Source organism: Triturus cristatus, chromosome 4_1 (assembly GCF_964204655.1).
Source record: "Triturus cristatus chromosome 4_1, aTriCri1.1, whole genome shotgun sequence".
In the NCBI taxonomy this organism is placed as follows: Eukaryota; Metazoa; Chordata; class Amphibia; order Caudata; family Salamandridae; genus Triturus; species Triturus cristatus.
Window position 1 is genome coordinate 516,064,966 of NC_140585.1, and position 17,654 is coordinate 516,082,619.

The 17,654-nt window shown below is 44.2% G+C and overlaps 1 protein-coding gene across 7 annotated transcripts in view; it reads left to right on the forward strand.

Annotated features, from left to right (window-relative positions):
* Nucleotides 1–17,654, forward strand: part of IRAG2 (inositol 1,4,5-triphosphate receptor associated 2) — a 1,211,571-nt gene that overhangs the window by 129,626 nt on the left and 1,064,291 nt on the right. For all 7 annotated transcript variants that reach the window (XM_085652757.1, XM_085652760.1, XM_085652761.1 and 4 more), the window contains exon 3: nucleotides 13,929–14,036. In XM_085652757.1, coding sequence (XP_085508883.1) covers nucleotides 13,929–14,036 — 108 coding nt within the window. The remainder of the gene's footprint in view (nucleotides 1–13,928; nucleotides 14,037–17,654) is intronic.

Consider the following 17,654-nt stretch of genomic DNA (forward strand, 5'->3'; position numbering starts at 1 on the left):
CCCTGCCTGTCTCAGTGGGATATTATGACGTACCAATAAGGGTATTGATAGGTGCCTCCGGCAAGAGGCCTGGTTTTATGTTCAATGTGATATGTTCAATACAAGGATGGAAGGACTCTGGCTTTTTATAAGGTCTAGCACAAGTGATCCTACAGCTATGAGAACAAGGAGTGTACTGTTCCTATGTGGGTATCCAGGTCTAGCAATGTGGTAAGCGGAGGGGAGTGCCTGATGAAGCATGTCACCTCTTGGAACGTGTGAGGGTCCTTGATCCTAAAAGGAACACTCCCCTCCACTTACCACATTTCTAGCCCAATCTTGTATGTGAAAGGAGTTTATGGCAGTCTGGAATTTCGAATTATTTATATAGTTCTATTTTACACCTTAAGAGGTGTTTTTTCCGGTAAATATATTTACTTTCCATAAATACTGACAGACACCGGTATCCTCCAGCTTGGGGTGGACTAAGCAATTGTCCAACTTTGGGCCAGAAAGTGCATTATGGAGAGGGGAAAGGGTGCCGAAAGGTTCTGCCAGATAATGATTGCAAGAAAGGCAAGGCTAGGTTCCTTGTTCTTTGGCCAATTGAAGATTTGGAAAACTCTGCTTATGGTTGATAATTGTTCCAAATAAACCAGTGTAGTAACAAGTCGATCTCAATAAAGAATATCCTTAGTTTTAATTGGGACATTTATTATTTTTTTATTATTTTTTATTAGTATTTTCAAAAATACAAAAACTGTATTACAACAGAACAAGCCAGTATGTTGGTACACCAGAATGGATTTTAGCTCAGTGACAGTGTGTACATTGGACAGTAAACCCATACCCGGTCCCGCCAAGCACAAGCCTGAAGTAGAAGTTTAATTGGGACATTTAATTATAAAAAGATAGAGAGGCAAGATTGACATTTTAAGTCCACTCTACCTATGATTGATATATGTACTTTGATTAATGTAGAAACATAGTTGAGTTTAAATAAATCCTTATAATTAGATGTGACATAGCTACCCAAACATCTAACTGGATGGAAGGGGTCTGTACTTTCAGCCTGTTTAATGGGATATCTTCGGTGGAGGCATTAAATAAAATAATTTCTGTCTTTCCTTGATTTATTTTGTTAACCCCAATTGAGGTAAACTCTGTGATCTTGTCAAGTAAATTCTGATTATTCTCCTTTTCTGCTTTCAGATAAACCACTAAATAGTCTGGCTATAGCTTCAGTTTAGAAATACCAGGGAGAGGAGGAAAGATGTGTCCTCTCCATGAACAGCTATAGCAAGAGGATCAATAAAGAGAACAAACCAATTCTAGGACAACTGGCACACCTGCCTGGTTGCCCTAGTGATCCAAATTTTGCCCACCTCTATAAAATGTATTATCATCAATGCTGAAACATGCGCATAGAGGTCAGCATTGTCAAATCCAAGAGGCAACTTAAAAAGCCCCCAGAAAACGAGAAAGTCTCCCAACTAACCAGATCAAGGACTTTCTCTGCAACATCATCTAGCCCCAGATAGAAAGCAGCAGAACAAACATAAATGAACAATTATCTAGCCAGTCTGGTTTCTCTCCATTCAGAAGAGATGCCATTTTAAGCTTCAGACCCACGCCAATAAAGCCTTCCATGACCAAGGACCAGCATACATGAACATGAACCACAGCCTGAACGTCCACCAGTCACCCAGAAATCTCTGCTAATTTTGCCCTCGCACTGACATCGGTCATCCACTACTGGCATACCCTTCCCCTCCACCTTTTAACATCACCCTCAGTGGAGGGCTTTAGGAAGGGCTCTTAGACTGGGACCCTCAGTCCAGCGCCTGGATACCCTCACGGGTGATACATCATGTTATATAAGCACATTTTGATTGATTTTGTTTTTTAAACAGGGTAAAGCAAGGAGAAGGCTATCAATATGGAGGAAAACAAGCAGAAAGCAATGAAAACAAAGGGAAATCAAGGAGAAGGCCCTCAAACAGGAGAAAAAGCAAAGAGCAGACAGGAGCAAGAGCGATGCAGCAGCATGGGGAGAGCTGGACTAGGTCCTTCTCCCCGTATGCATAGCATCACAAAGACATTGTATCTCAATGCTGTAGTCATCTTACAGCTTGAACCCAACCCTGTAAAGACAATTGTAGATTCAACCTTTTGGGAATTTGGACAATGTGTTATACAGTATTGAAGTTTAGATTGCATCCATTGGAAGTGTTTGGCACCCAGTAGCAACCTCCTTGTAAATTTGGACACAAGTAGAGCCTTGCTTTTGGTCCGATCAATGTGGTACCCAGAGAATAGGAGCAATTTATTCAATCAATGGCATTACTCAGGGTATGGATGTTGTTGGATCCGAAAGCATCAACTGGATCGAATAGTCCAGGGTCCATGCAGTGGGGTAATGTCTATCACTGTTGGCTTTGGTGAATTTTAGCAGTAATTAGTTCAGGAGTCAGTGTATGAGAAGGGGGTGGGGGTCCTCTATGGAAAGGAAACACATTAGGTTGAAAGCTTTTACAAGGCATCTGATCGGCCGCCTTTTTGGTGCCTAGAGAAAGGGCCATTTTGTCATTATGGTTATCCCTAACCTGTCACAGGCATGCAAAATAATTCTCATATTATTTCCCTGATGTTGTGCAGGGGTTTCAGACTCTTCTACAGTCACAGCAATGGAACCTAGCTAACCACGCATAGGTTGCAGAAAGACATTTAAAAGCTGGACAGGGGCTGCTAAGTTTGAGCAGCCAAACGTCCGGGGCCCATATCGCATGTATTTCCCAGTATGGTGGCCTTGATGTGTACTAAGTGTGTGCTCCCTTTAAGGGGAGCAAGCAAGTTTGTACAGGTTACTCTCCAGGTCCTTAAAGTGCTTACAGTCTGAACTGGGTGCAGGCAGCGCTCATAGGAAAACTGACAAATGTGCGGCTCCCCAAATCATAAACAGCATTTTTTGAGCAGTTGCAGGTGTGTGTTCGCATCTGGCCTGTTGATGGTCATTCTGGTGCATAAACCGCAGTCACATCACTACGCCTCAAAGCCCACTTGTGTAGGATGCATTAAGAAGAGAAATCAACTGATTAAGGCCGCAAGTAAGGACCTTTGCCACTATCTTTGTCAGTATTTGTATTTTCTATGCTTTTATGTGGATTCTCTCAATATCCGTTTCATAGCAACATTTGTCATAGTGGCAGAGGTGTGAGACTATTAGTCTCAGCTGAGCTGTTACCAATTCCATGAGCAGCAGTTGTCTTTAGGACTGCTGGCATGACATATCACCAGGTTTATGGCGGAACAGTGTGCCCTAGAGACCGCTGCCTCTAGCTGACGAAATAGGGCACTCCTAAGTGAGGTCCAACACCAGTAGCCCCTGCCTGAGATGACCTAGTCCAGGAACTGCATGCCCATTGTCTGGCAAGAAATTATGAGCAAGGTAGTGGAGGTCGTGTCAACAAAATAAGGGACAAGTGGGTAAGTTTAAAGAGATCCAGTGTACATACCCTGACGACTAGTAATACAAAAAGAGTACAAAGTTCCTCTGGCCAGAAAAAATATATAAAGGTGGGGAAGGTTATATTATCAGTAGGATAGTCATGTGTCACGGAGGGGGGGAAACCCTTTGTTGGAACTAGGGCTCTCACACACCCAGCAAGCTAGGTGTCATGCTTCATCATTTGAGCCTGCCCCTCGTCAGGTCGGCGCTGCAATTCCTGACGGGCTCCCAATAATGGGGCTCTTTAGCGGGGATCTTCTGTTCCTACCGAAGGGTGCTGTGGGGGTAAGGGGCCCTAGAATGTGTAGATGTGGTGAAAGAATTAAAATGGGTACTGTTTGTCCACGGAAAAATATTTATTAAAGTGGTAAACAGCCTAATTAAAATAAGTGAAAAATGAGGTGGGTATAGCCACTAGTGGTTATGTTGCTAGTTATGTATGCCCTACGCTCAAGAAGATCAACATGTTTCATGCCTAAATAGCCAACAAATGGTCACGGCAATTCATCAGGATCAAAAAAAATATATAAGAACTATCTATAGCAAAGGTGTGTGGATTATACATACCTAATAGGTGCTCAGAAGTAACCTATTGTACTGACAAGGCAATCTTGCAGCAGTGACCGGCGGATAAAAGGACTCCAACGTGGGTCCTGCGTCGGTTGACGCTTGTGCTCAAAGACCTACCCCTGCCGCCGGACCTGGGATGGCGGCAGGGGTCCGGCGGCAGGGGTAGGTCTTTGAGCACAAGCGTCAACCGACGCAGGACCCACGTTGGAGTCCTTTTATCCGCCGGTCACTGCTGCAAGATTGCCTTGTCAGTACAATAGGTTACTTCTGAGCACCTATTAGGTATGTAGAATCCACACACCTTTGCTATAGATAGTTCTTATATATTTTTTTTGATCCTGATGAATTGCCGTGACCATTTGTTGGCTATTTAGGCATGAAACATGTTGATCTTCTTGAGCGTAGGGCATACATAACTAGCAACATAACCACTAGTGGCTATACCCACCTCATTTTTCACTTATTTTAATTAGGCTGTTTACCACTTTAATAAATATTTTTCCGTGGACAAACAGTACCTATTTTAATTCTTTCACCACATCTACACATTCTAGGGCCCCTTACCCCCACAGCACCCTTCGGCAGGAACAGAAGATCCCCGCTAAAGAGCCCCATTATTGGGAGCCCGTCAGGAATTGCAGCGCCGACCTGACGAGGGGCAGGCTCAAATGATGAAGCATGACACCTAGCTTGCTGGGTGTGTGAGAGCCCTAGTTCCAACAAAGGGTTTCCCCCCCTCCGTGACACATGACTATCCTACTGATAATATAACCTTCCCCACCTTTATATATTTTTTCTGGCCAGAGGAACTTTGTACTCTTTTTGTATTACAAGGTAGTGGAGGGTCACAGACTCCTCTACAGACACAGTAATGGGACCCAGCTACCCACGCTTAGGCTTCAGAAAGGTATTCAAAAGCAGGACAGTGGCTGCTAAGTTTGATAAGCCAAAGGTCAGGGGCCCATATCGCATATATTTCCCAGTATGGTAGACTTGATGTGTATTCAGTGTTTGAGCCTAGCAAGGGGAGCAAGCACGTTTGTAGATGTTACTCTCCAGGTCCTTAAAAGTGTTAACAGTCTGAACCGGGTGCAGGCAGCGCGCATAGGAAAATTGACAACTGTGCTGCTCCCTAACTCCTAGACAGCGTCTAATGAAAAATTGCAGGTGTGTGCACACCACATGGGCGATTTCTGTGCAGCGGGCCTGTTGATGGTCACTCTGGTGTATAAACCGCAGTCACCGCACTACACTGCAGAGCCCCAGGTCAAAGCCACTTTATGCCTCCCACACCTTCCAATTGGTAAGCCAGTGTACCAAAGTCTGTGGAGGTATCCTCTGAGTTGAACCTGATGTTTTTCTGCTACTGCTTGATGTCTTACTATGAGTTCACATCATTCATGTTTGGCCGGGCTACACAACAATTATGGGGTGGAGGTTAGGTTAGGTGAGGTGGGTCAAAAAGGAAGATCATCCTGAAGTCATTCTGAAGTTATCCAATGACTTCATCTGGGCAATCCCTGAAAGTATCTGGGGAAGTCATCATAATCCATACTGAAATGTAAGTATAGGCCGAAATATTTAAATGAGAGGACGTTGGGAGTCCTCACAAAGAACAACTCCAAGATGGTGTCCTGATTACTTCAATTGAATATGTGTGATCTTTTACTACTCAAACACCAACTGACCACTTCAGGGTGAGTGTTAATTACTACGGGTCGATTCCACAACAACTTCACAATAACTGTGGATTACTCTAGGATGTTTCCAAGATAACTTTTGGATGAGTGTGAATAACTCTGCGATGTTTTTAGGACAACTTTTGAATGACTATGAATTACTCCAGGATGACTCCATGACCACTTTAGAGTGAGTGTGGATTACTCCAGGTTGATTTCATGAAAACTTTAGGATGAGTGAGGTATGCTATAGGATGACTTCAGGACAACTGCAGGGAGAGTGTGAATTGCTCCTGTATGATTCCAGGAAACCTTTTGATGGCTGTTGGTAACCAATGAATGATTTATTATTGAGTGAGGGTTGTAGTACGCTATGTAGAGTTTATAACATGAGAACATTCAATGGTCACAACTTCTCAAATCCAGTGCCCATCAAGTACACTAGATCAATTAATCTGTTGCTAAACAAGTACTTTAACGTGCATGACCTACGTACCATCCTGCACAATAGGGAATTGTTCTTGAATGTAATAAATGTACCTTGTTTATACAGTCCAATAAATTCTAAGTTACTAATAAGAAGCTTAAATTAAACTGCAGTTTTGGCATAATACATTATTGTTCTGCACAATAAACAGTGGTGGGGATGGAAGGGGTATAAAAAAAAATCGGAAGTAGGAATTAGCAAGCATAAAACATGCTTTGTATTCAAAGAAGGTTTTTAACTTGTGATACTCCCTCATATTCATTAGAGATTACCTTCATTTGTGTATAAGACGTTATATGACTTTTTTCTAATATTGTGATCTGTGGGAAAAGACTAAACACAGGTTGAAATAAAATGGATCCAAAATGACTTCTAAATTAAATTTTATTCAATTGAAGCACACACCTGGTCCCAAAAGGGCACAGGTTACCATAAAATTGAATAATAAAAGTAGACAAGAGATGGTCAATGAAAACCAGCACTTCGTTGTTTGCATCTAGATTTGCTGGTTTCTTCAGTTCTCTTCTGGCAAGGCAGATCTTTATGCCAAGTTTTCACTATCTTTATGATGGTCACGGCAAGCCAGCTTTTGGCTTTGTACACAGATTTCATGAACTCTGAAAGGATAACAAAACCATAGAGTAGGATCTTTTTTCAAAGAGGGTGCTGCCTTCAAAATGCAACAAGACAATCTTGCAACAGTTTGCTTATGCCAAGTGGTCACAGTGATATTAGGTCATTAGTCATGTTGGATGTGGAGAAAGAAAATTTCCATTTCTGATATGTGAAAGAGAAAGAAGTAGATATAGAAAGAAGATCATTCTCGTAGTTAAGAGGGTGTAGCCAGATGTGACCAATCTACAAAGCATAATATTTCACTCTATGATCTTCTGCTTAACAAAAGAGGAAAGAACACCTTTCCAGCTGTACACTGCATGGATCCAATTATTAGACAGGATAAAGTCTTCAGGTACTGTGTTCAATTAGTTGAGATTGCTTTGCCAACAAGTATCGGGTGTCTAAAAAGATCCTACACCCAAGTTGTAAAACTGGGCTGCTTATCTACAGAAGCAAGTGCTGCACACGTGTAGGGTAATGCTTGGAGAGGTGTGTGCCATCAGTGCCATTTGCTTTCACCAGACTTCATGTCAGAGCTCTTTCCCTGGGACCAGAGCTGACCTGCAAATCCTCATTTGGAGATTGTTAAGAATGGTAAAACCGCAACAACAGAATCCTTATTTGCTCATTGTATATACTATGGGACCACATGTAAAAAAATGTTTTATGATAATTAAGACATGTGAACTAACTTATTAATCATCAAACATTTCTTCCTTAAGAGCAGCAATTCAATCATGAGCCTTGGTAACAACTTTGCCACTTTTGATTTGATAAAAATGCATCTCACACAAACCAGTGAGGAGAAAACTTGCCCTGTCCCAAGTATACTTGGTCTTTTCCAACAGCTTGTGCAGCCCTCTCTTTGTGATAAGGTAATTTCTGTATCAGGAAGGATCAGTGAAATCTTTCATCCTGCACATCGGCCTTCTGTCGGGGGATCCCTGGGGAGTGGGACCCGCTGACCTGTCCCAATAATGACACTTTGCCACTCCGTGTTCAGGACTGGGAAGGCCCCTTTAAGTCTTCCTGGACACAGCAGAAGGAGGAACCAGGAGGAGTGACGTCAACCTCTGCCCTCCTATCAGAGGATCATCCTGAGCAGAAAGGGAGAGAACACGGACATGGAAGTGCGCAAGCCGGAAGAGCCGAAAGTGAAGTCGATGAGGAAAAGAGGAGACTGGAGGAGCAGCAGTGTGATACCCGACAAACCAGAGGTCCTGGAGCCCAACCGGAGGAGCCAGGAAGCGAACTTGCGCCAGGAGGCCAACGACCCCACGCAGCTACATCGGCGTCTACAGGGGCTCTCCAAATCGCTGGGAGGGATCGAGTAGAGCTTTGAGGGTGGGCACTGTTTTCTATTACAGGTTACACGTGGTGGCGGCGCTCAGTGATCCCTCCCCTCCCTATCAAAGTAAAAGCTCACAGAGCCTTCCACTGACCAGTGGTTTCTTTTTCTTTTTTTTTGTTTGGGTACGGTCCCTGTCGGCACTGAGAACGGATCCCCCAGAGCACCAGTAAGCCTTCCCGGACGCGCTTGAGGACAGAGATACTTTCCTCAAGGCAGAAGCCTATATTTGTTTCCTATTGGCCATTGTCAATAAAGACGTGTGTAAACAACCGTTCAGGCATATACTGCTCTTGTTTAAAGGCCCAGTACCCTCCGAGTATAAACCTTCCCTCAGGGATACGTGACAAAATTGGTGGAGAATGCGGGCAAACTCCATCTGATGCAAGATGGAACACCTAATCACCCAAATGAGAGAGGGACAAAGCAAACTGGAATGAGCCGTAGAGAAGAACACCAGCTAAGCAGAAATGGATAGGGTTGTATTCACCTCCGCAATCCAGACCCAGGCTGACAACCTAACCAAATTGGCTGAAGGACAGTCCCAGCTGCTGGTGGCTTTGGGACAAGGGAGGGCGACTACTCTGCCCGGCACAGTGGTCCCCCTGCAGAAGTATGTGTCAGGAGACTACCCGTTCGCCTTCTTTGTGAACTTTGAAAGGGCCACCAGGGCCAGCGCTTTGCCCGCAGACAGATGGCCGTTTTATTTAGCTCCCCTACTCATAGGTGAGGCTCAGGCGGCATATCAAATGGCCAACAGGGACGGTACCGTTGCCTACGGCCATGTATAACAGTTCATATTGGATCGTTTGGGCGTGTCTGATGAGGCACACTGCCTAAAATTCCGGCAAGAACGGTGTGCGCCAGGCGACACCCCGAAAACACTGTCTTACAAACTAAAGGACGCCACCGATCGTTGGCTAAAGCCCTTGGAATCTACCCGCAAAGAGATCATGGACAAGATCTCTCTCGAACAATACCTCGACACACTACCTTATGGGACATAAAGGTGGTTGTGCCAACATGCGGGTCTGACTCTGGAACATGCCATAGAGATGGCCACGTCTTATGCCAGAGCACAGAACCGAACCATGACAAAGGAACCCAAGATAAACCCAAGGACACCCCAACTCGGGAAAACAGAAAAAAAATCACTTAAGCTTCCATTTGAGCCGCTAAAACAGATATGGGAAACCAGACACTCTCACTTCATCCCGACCCAGTGCTTTGAGTGCGGTGAGTGGGGACACATCGCCAAGTTCTGCAGAAGGAAAAGGGAGAAAACAGAAGAAGAGCCGATGGACGTGAGCTATCTTCCCCAGTCTATTCTCCACGCCCAAGAGACGGGTCCAGTCTTCTATGTGAGTTCATGCATGAATGGCCAACCAGTAACCGCTCTCTTAGACTCTGGTTGTAGGCATTCAGTAGTCAGAAAGGAACTCATTCCCCATTCTTACCTGCTGCCTGGGAGGACGGTTAGCATTAGGTGTGTACATGGTGACGTAAGGGACTATCCAGTAGGGTCGGTCTCAGAAGCAAGCTAGGTATAGAAACCCTGACAGACGTAGGGGTCCTGCCTTATCTTGCTGAGCCCCTTATAATAGGAATAGATAACCCCTGTTTTTCTACCCTTATGTTAGAAAACTTGAATAACAACCCTAAAGCTGGGAAACCCCATAACGACTTAATGTCCTCCGAACCTTGGGCCATAGACACGCACTTTAGGACTGACCAATTAAACGACAGTAGTCTTAGCAATGCGTGGCAGAGCGCCTGAGAGACGCAAGGTTCTCTATGATGAATGTATCCTTGCTTCATAGAGCAAAACTGCCTTTTGTATCGAGTGGCCAAAGAAGGTGAGGAGCCCCAGTTGTTGCTGCCAACCGAGTTCAGAGACCAAGTCCTTTTCTTTGTTCATGCCCATCTCCTTGCAGGGCATTATGGAGCAGAGAAAACTGCACAGTCCATATTGTAAAGCTGCTTCTGGCCAGGGGTCCACGCCCAGGTAAGGAAATACTGTCAAGAGTGACAAATCAATCAAAGGAGAAACCCCTATGTTCCTCCGAACGTTCCGTTAAACCCCCTTCCCATCATTGGCAAGCCTTTTGACAGAATTGGTATGGACCTCATAGGTCCCCTTCCCAGGTCTACCCGGGGTTACCAGTACATCCTTGTAATAGTAGACTACGCTACCAGATACCCAGAAGCCCTCCCCTTACGTTCAGCCACATCCACCACAATCCAGATTAGTCTTCCAAAAAGTTAAATATCTGGGGTATATTTTGGGAGAGGGTCTGATAGAACCACAGACAGAAAAGGTGAAAGCGATACAGGATACACCATTCCCCACCACTAAACGTGAGCTGAGAGCTTTTTTGGGTTTAGTAGGGTACTACAGGCGCTTCATCCCACAGTTTTCCTACATTGCTGCCCCCATCACGGATCTTCTGAAAAAGACCAACTCCCCTTCCCGTCTACGCTCCCCCTCGGTCCCTGACAGCATGGCCTTCCAGAAACTAAACAACACTCTAACCACTTCCCCTGTGTTGGTCACACCAGACTTCCAGAAGACATTTATCCTTCAAACAGATGCATCTGGGGTGGGTATAGGATCAGTACTATCCCAGATAGACCGTGAGGGTTCTGAAAAACCTGTCCTCTACATCAGTACAAAACTGTTTCCTAGGGAAAGGGTCTATCCCACAATAGAGAAGGAGTACCTGGCTGTGAAGTGGAGGATCCAAAAGCTGCTGTACTAACTTTAGGGTAGGCCCTTTGTTTTGTATACTGACCATGCCCCTCTGACCTGGCTCCAGCGGAACAAGGGCTGCAACAACCGGGTGCTCCATTGGTTCTTGGCCCTCCAGCCCTTTCGGTTCGAAGTCCGTCACCGCAAAGGCTCAGAGCAGGGAAACACTGATTTTCTGTCTCGATATCCTCTTTCTCCCAATCAGGGAAATCCTGGGGGGAGGATGTGTCGGGGGATCCCTGGGGAGTGGGACCCGTGGACCTGTCCCGATAATGACACATTGCCGCTCCGTGTACATGACTGGGAAGGCCCCTTTAATTCTTCCTGGACACAGTGGGAGGACGAACCAGGAGGAGTGACGTCAGCCTCTGCCCTCCTATCAGAGGATCACACGAGCAGAAAGAGAGAGAACATGGACACGGAAGTGCAAAAGCCAGAGGAGCCGGGAGTGAAGCAGACGAGAAAAGGAGGAGACCAGAGGAGCAGCAGGGTGATCCCTGACAAACCGGAGATCCTGGAGCCCAACCGGAGGAGCAGTGAAGCGGACTTGCCCCAGGAGGCCAACAACCCCATGCGCCACCCCCCCCCCCCATGCTCCAGGAGGAGTGTGGCTGGAGCAGGTACGTCGGTGTCTACAGGGGCTCTCCAAATCACTGAGAGGGAACGGGTAGAGCTTTGAGGGTGGGCACCGCTTTCTATTACAGGTTACACGTGGTGGCGGCACTCGGTGATCCGTAGCACTCCCCTCCCTATCAATGTAAAAGCTCAGAGCCTTTCACTGACCAGTGGTTTCTTTGTATTCTTTTTTTTGTTTTGGGACGTCCCTGTCGGCACTGAGGAGAATGGATCCCCCAGAGCACCAGCAAGCCTTCCTGGACGCACTCGAGGACAGACACGTTCCCTGTGGCAGAAGCCTATATTTCTTTCCTTTTGGCCATTGTCAATAAAGACGTGTGCAAACAGTTCAGGCTTATACTGCTATTCTTTAAAGGCCCAGTACCCTCAGAGTATAAACCTTCCCTCCGGGGATTGCGACACCTTCACATAGCCATATGAAGTATTAACATACATTCCATCATACTACTGTGAACATAATGTAAAAATATAAAGTGGTCTGTGGAAACTAATCGGACATCTAGGCATAGTTCACCGAACAATGGCAAAAATTATCTTTTTAAATCCATCAAAATTAAGGATCTACAAATGAAATATATACATATTAATTTCAGATTGTAACATAGATATAATATAGCAAAGTGTTATGTTTTGCAATGTACCCCAATATAGGCCTGGGTAGGCACCTAACCTTTCACCTACCTTTACCCTGCCATTGTACGACATAACGGGTTTGATGATGACCTTTTGCCTAGTAAGGTACTGCATAAATGTCGTGTGGTTGTCTCCGAATACTAGCTTCATTTATCAAGCATGAGGATTCTCAGAATCACAGCATTCTGCATAATAACTATGTATATGGTTCATCACTATTGTGAACCTCGGCTGACATGACACAGCAAGGTAGAAACCCTGAGGGTACCTTTTGGGTATATAAACACCATATCTTTGCTGGGTCAGGCAGAGTAGAAAGACTTCGATGCTGACATGAGACACTGAGGTCCCTGCACGCAGATAGTCCAGCATGCAGTGGTCCGACATCCCTCACGAGGTGTCCAAGTCGGGGTCCTTCATTCTCTCACATCGGGTAATGGGGTTGGCTATATCCTAGGGGGATTCTTGGCTATAACGTACATATATGCTAGTTACATTTTAATTGCATCTAGTTAGGGTTTGTATCGTAAGAGTACACATTACCGTCATGTATTTATATCCCTGAATAAATCCATTGTTTTAGCACTATGGTAGAATTCTACCATCTGTTTACTCTGATGGTGCTTATAACCGTATACATCTGTTTCTGTCTTATGGCTGTTGCAGCACACGTATTTTACACTAGAATAATGCTCGTTCAATAAATGCTTATTGAAAACGTCCCCATCGTTTATTCTGTGTATCCCTCTGAGACAAGGTGAGCATGAGTGACTTAGCGAAAAGTACTGTACTGTTTCCACAATCCCTGCAGGGACAGGGTTGTTATGTTTGATAGTTGCCAGAAACTATTTTCTCCTTGGTAAGAGGGGTTCAAAGTGGCACTGTGAGCAAGCTGGAATACAGGCGAACATATCTGGTGGGGGTGTCTGGAATCTGTCTAGGCACCAATCCCACAGTTTGTTGTCTAAACGGGCAGATCCCATATAGATTTATAGGAACTACACGACCAAAGGAGAAAAAAATAAAGCAAGTCACCCTTTGTATTGCAAATGATCCAGTGGATATTTTTGATGATGAGGAGGATATTTTGTAGGATATTTGACCGTGTCCATGCAGACTGTTGCCGGCAAACTATTTATAGCCATTACTTTTCAGCATGTGCCACATTTCTGAGCTGTAATGGAAAGAAATAATTTCAAGCGAGCAGATTTGGGAAACACAAACATATTTTTTGGCTATACAGGTGGAGGGTGCAAACAAGTTATGGATTTGGGTTTTGAGATGTATATCTCCGAAAATTTGTTACCATCCATCTGGTCAAAATAGAATATCCTTTACTTACCTTTAAGGCAGTCTTAGGATTTCAAAACCACTACAGTCCGTTCATCCTCACTCCCTCTAGTACAGAACGCTGACTTGGGCAAAGGATATTGCCCGTAACTCAGGATGGGAGCAGGGCTGGCTAGAGCACTGGACAATGCCTCCTGGATTGAGTTGTAGTCTAATCTTTCAATCATGCATGATGCCTATCCGCTTTCTACTTCCGTTTACGAATGATTGTTTACGTGTTTTTGGTTATTTTTAGCAAATTAAATGTAAATGTGTGTTTGATTTTCCTATACTATAATATTAATTGAATACCATTTTAATAAGACTAACGTTTTGGATAACTTCTCGGATATTTAGTTTAACTCCTTTCCTCTTCTCTTTGCTTTTTCGAGGGCTGAGACTTCCCGGGGAGAAGAAATTGGAGACCACTGAAGTGAGCTTGATCTCTGAAGAAGACCTGCTGGACAGTATTTTTCATGCATGCGACATAGAACACCGAGGTGATTAACTGGAATTTTATTTTGAGTATGCTGACTGGTTTGCATTTGAAGGGCTGCAAGTGCAGTTTAGTTAAGTCGAGCTTGATAGAGTTTCCTAGGTAAGTTTTGCGGATATTGGTCTTTGCAGACATCACATACCCTCTACTTGTTTCATGATGTTTCCTTTCGAATTTGAAGACCGTGATGTATTCATTAACTTTAAAGTAATTTAATTTTGTTGTGCTTCAGCTTTGCCTAATTGATCAATAGTCTATGCAAAGGAATGTTCTCTATCCTGAGTGAGGTCACAAGGTTTTGTTTGATTCTGCAGAATTATTAGACTCTCGACCTGTAAAAAGCGTCCACTTCAAGCGGACCCACGTTGTTTTGGCGCAACTGAGGCATTAGCAGATATAAAAGAGGCGGCGTGAGCAATGTTGCACTACTGTTTAAGGATAATCTTAGGACCTACATTTCATAATGTATCTTCTTTTCTATTGGACCTGATGTTCTAAAACCTGCAAGAATTCTCTGTAGCCAGCCAAAAATAAAATTCTGCATACTTAATATACATAGAAATGGAGAAGCCAAGTAGAAACCTCTATATCGCCAATACTAAAATAAGCGTAAAGTAACCCCTCAAGACTATAGCATAGTTTGCCACAGTGCTATTGGAATACTAATGCATTCAGGGCTTTACTTCCTCTTGAGTACTGTCATGTGCTTTAATGGCTGTAACTCTAGAGAGGGCATGGAGCTTGATTGTAAACTCTCAACGGGTGCCCTGGTTACTGTCACTTACAGGATTGTGTCTCAATGTTCGCATCTTCTTTTAGCAAGTACTGACTTACTCTGCTGCGCAGTGCTTCAGTTACAGAGCCGAAATTCACACTATGTAGAGGTACTGGGCCACAAAACCAAGAATACTCAATCTCTTCTGAATTACTTTGTTTCCGTCTATTTGCCTGGCAGAAGAAGACTACTGCTGTTTTCACGCCCTCAGGGCTGCAGTGTGGTCTAATGCAAGAATTTTAAAACACAGACTTTGGATGTGGTTACAGGGTTTAAAGCTTCCACATATTTGTGATACATACATCCTGTTAATTTCTGTAGACCTCCCCAATCAGATGACTAAGACTAGGCTGGAAAACTTTCCATGCTGATTCTGAACCCTGTTGATGCTGAGTAAGGGCTAGGGTGAAGGGGTGGGGCAATTCCCCTGTTTTGTGGACGTTGCAGCCTCCTGGTTGTCCACTCCTAAACGTTCTCGCTTTAGCTGCACTGCGGCTACCACATTACCTACTGGCCTCATCTTGCGTCTGGCACCATGTCTCAAGGAGAGTGTGTATTGAGTTGGTCCTCTAACTCCTGCAGATGCTTGATTTTCCCGGTATGTCTGATCTTATTTTTCCTCTCTCCCCAGTTCCAGATGCAGCAGACTGGCCACACTCACTGACTCTGGATTGAGCCACAGTGAAATTTACTTTGAGTTGCCCATCTTCCTCCCACAGTGACCCTTTTTGGGTCTTAGTTGAGGCACAAATTCTTCCCACATACACTTTGAAGCTACTGTGAAGGAACATTAAGGGATGCCTTGCACAAAGACACTGTTAGCAAGTGTATTATTAAATACTTCGCCCATAACCACTTCATTGCCTTCTCTGTGGAAATAAAATGGGAATCCTCAAATGCTAGATTAGAGGTGTCTGCATGTTAGATTAGTGGGGTTTAGAACTCACTGGTGAATAGTGATTGTCCTGAAATGGAATCTGCCTACCTTTTTACTGACTTGCTCACAAGACATTGCTGAAGTAAATGGTGAATTTCTAATTAAAAAAAGGTCAGAATACTAGTGTGTTATAATGTATAAGGTGCATGTTATAGTATATTTTCAAGACTTGACAATTTGCTAAAGACAACAGGTTGGGTAGTAGGCTGGCAGAAGTTTTTGTACGATTTTGTAATCATCTCACAATCTCCATTAATTTATGTTTCGACTCCTATAAAACTTTTTCTACCACTCCCCCAATGGATGATGCACACGGAGACGCACTTCTGACTGAGTTAACTCAGCCCACATTGACTGTGGAACAACGTGCTGCCAACGATGAACAACTTGACATTTATGGAATAAGGTGTGCTATTGAGACTCAATCTCACACCAGACGTCTCTACATATTTGCCTTCCCCCTCTCGATCCCCTTTCCACATCACTGGAGCACCACCTTGCTCCGTCACAAAATCGCTCCCTGATTCACACATCTGCTCCTTCTCTCATCTCGCCCCTCTTCCCAGTACACATCTCTACATCCCTGACACTACATCGTCCATCTCACAATATTCTACCACCTTTTTTCTTCTTGCCCATCCCTATTACCCCATCAAATTACCATTCCCTCTTTAACGCCCATTTTTAGGTGTGTGTTCCTGAAAGGCAATTGATTGCTCCCCTCCACCTTTTCCTCACCCCCTTATCTTGAGACCACTGAGGTACTGCACTTTTCTCAGGGGAATGGGATTTCTGCTCCTCTCCCTGTCATTCCCTCTCACTCTCTTTGTGGACTTTGAATATGTGCCTTCATCTAGACTGCACAATCTGTGCTTAGTGACTGTATCTCCTAATTCAACCCCACCTATCTCTCCATTCCATCTCACTATAACACTTTGCACTTACTACCTTCCCACACAACTCTCCATAGAAGACCATACCATACCCTGCCCCTCCAATCCAACACCTTTTTCTCCCCATTCACACCCCCTCCACAATCCTTCTTTCATTCGGAAGCTTATCAACAAAATAATTGCTACCATATTCCAGGCAATTTCTACCCTGAATTCCAATGTCACCCTTCAAGCCCATCCTCTTTCGCCATCTTTCAGTTTACCCTGCCAACCTCTCTCCAGCATCTTTCTCCCCAATCCATATGTTTTCCTGTTAACTCTCCACTGTCCACCTGTCCCTCTAATGACTTCACTCGTAATCCTCTCTAGTACTTTTTCCTCTCATTCAATTTATACAATACTGTGCCCTGGGTAATCTTGCCGTCTCTTGAGGAGATCCTGTACTGCAAACCTGATTGTTAAAATGTTCTCTTCCAGCTATCATCTTATGAGACGTGATCTTAGATGAGCTCAAAGACTGCGAGAAGTCACTAAATTTGCTCGGTTGCCTACTCTGCTCAAACCTGTAAAGCTACAAATCCTCCTCCCAATCAGCCAAATATGTATACTTTTACTGTGAATATAACCTCTCCGAGAACAAACCCAAGGAATTATTCAAAACATTTATTCTCAGACAGTACCATCTATGCTCTGATTCCATTGCGGACAGGTATAACAAATTCTCGTTCTTTTCCACTAACGAAATAAAATTAGATGGGAATGTGATCTCTCCAATAAAGTCTCCACAATCTGGGCAGAGCTCTGGAACATTCCACCTCCTGATTCCGCTTCCAATCACTGCACCAAAAACCTCTCCTTCAAATGTATTCCTATTAATCTCTAATCTTTGCTGTCTCGGATACCATTGCCTCCCATCATTGCCAAAGACCTAATTCAAATCTTTTTTACTCATTGCTTTACCCTGACCAGTTCATCTCTTCAGTGTGGCATTGTAGGAAACTGCTTTAAAGCTGTTTA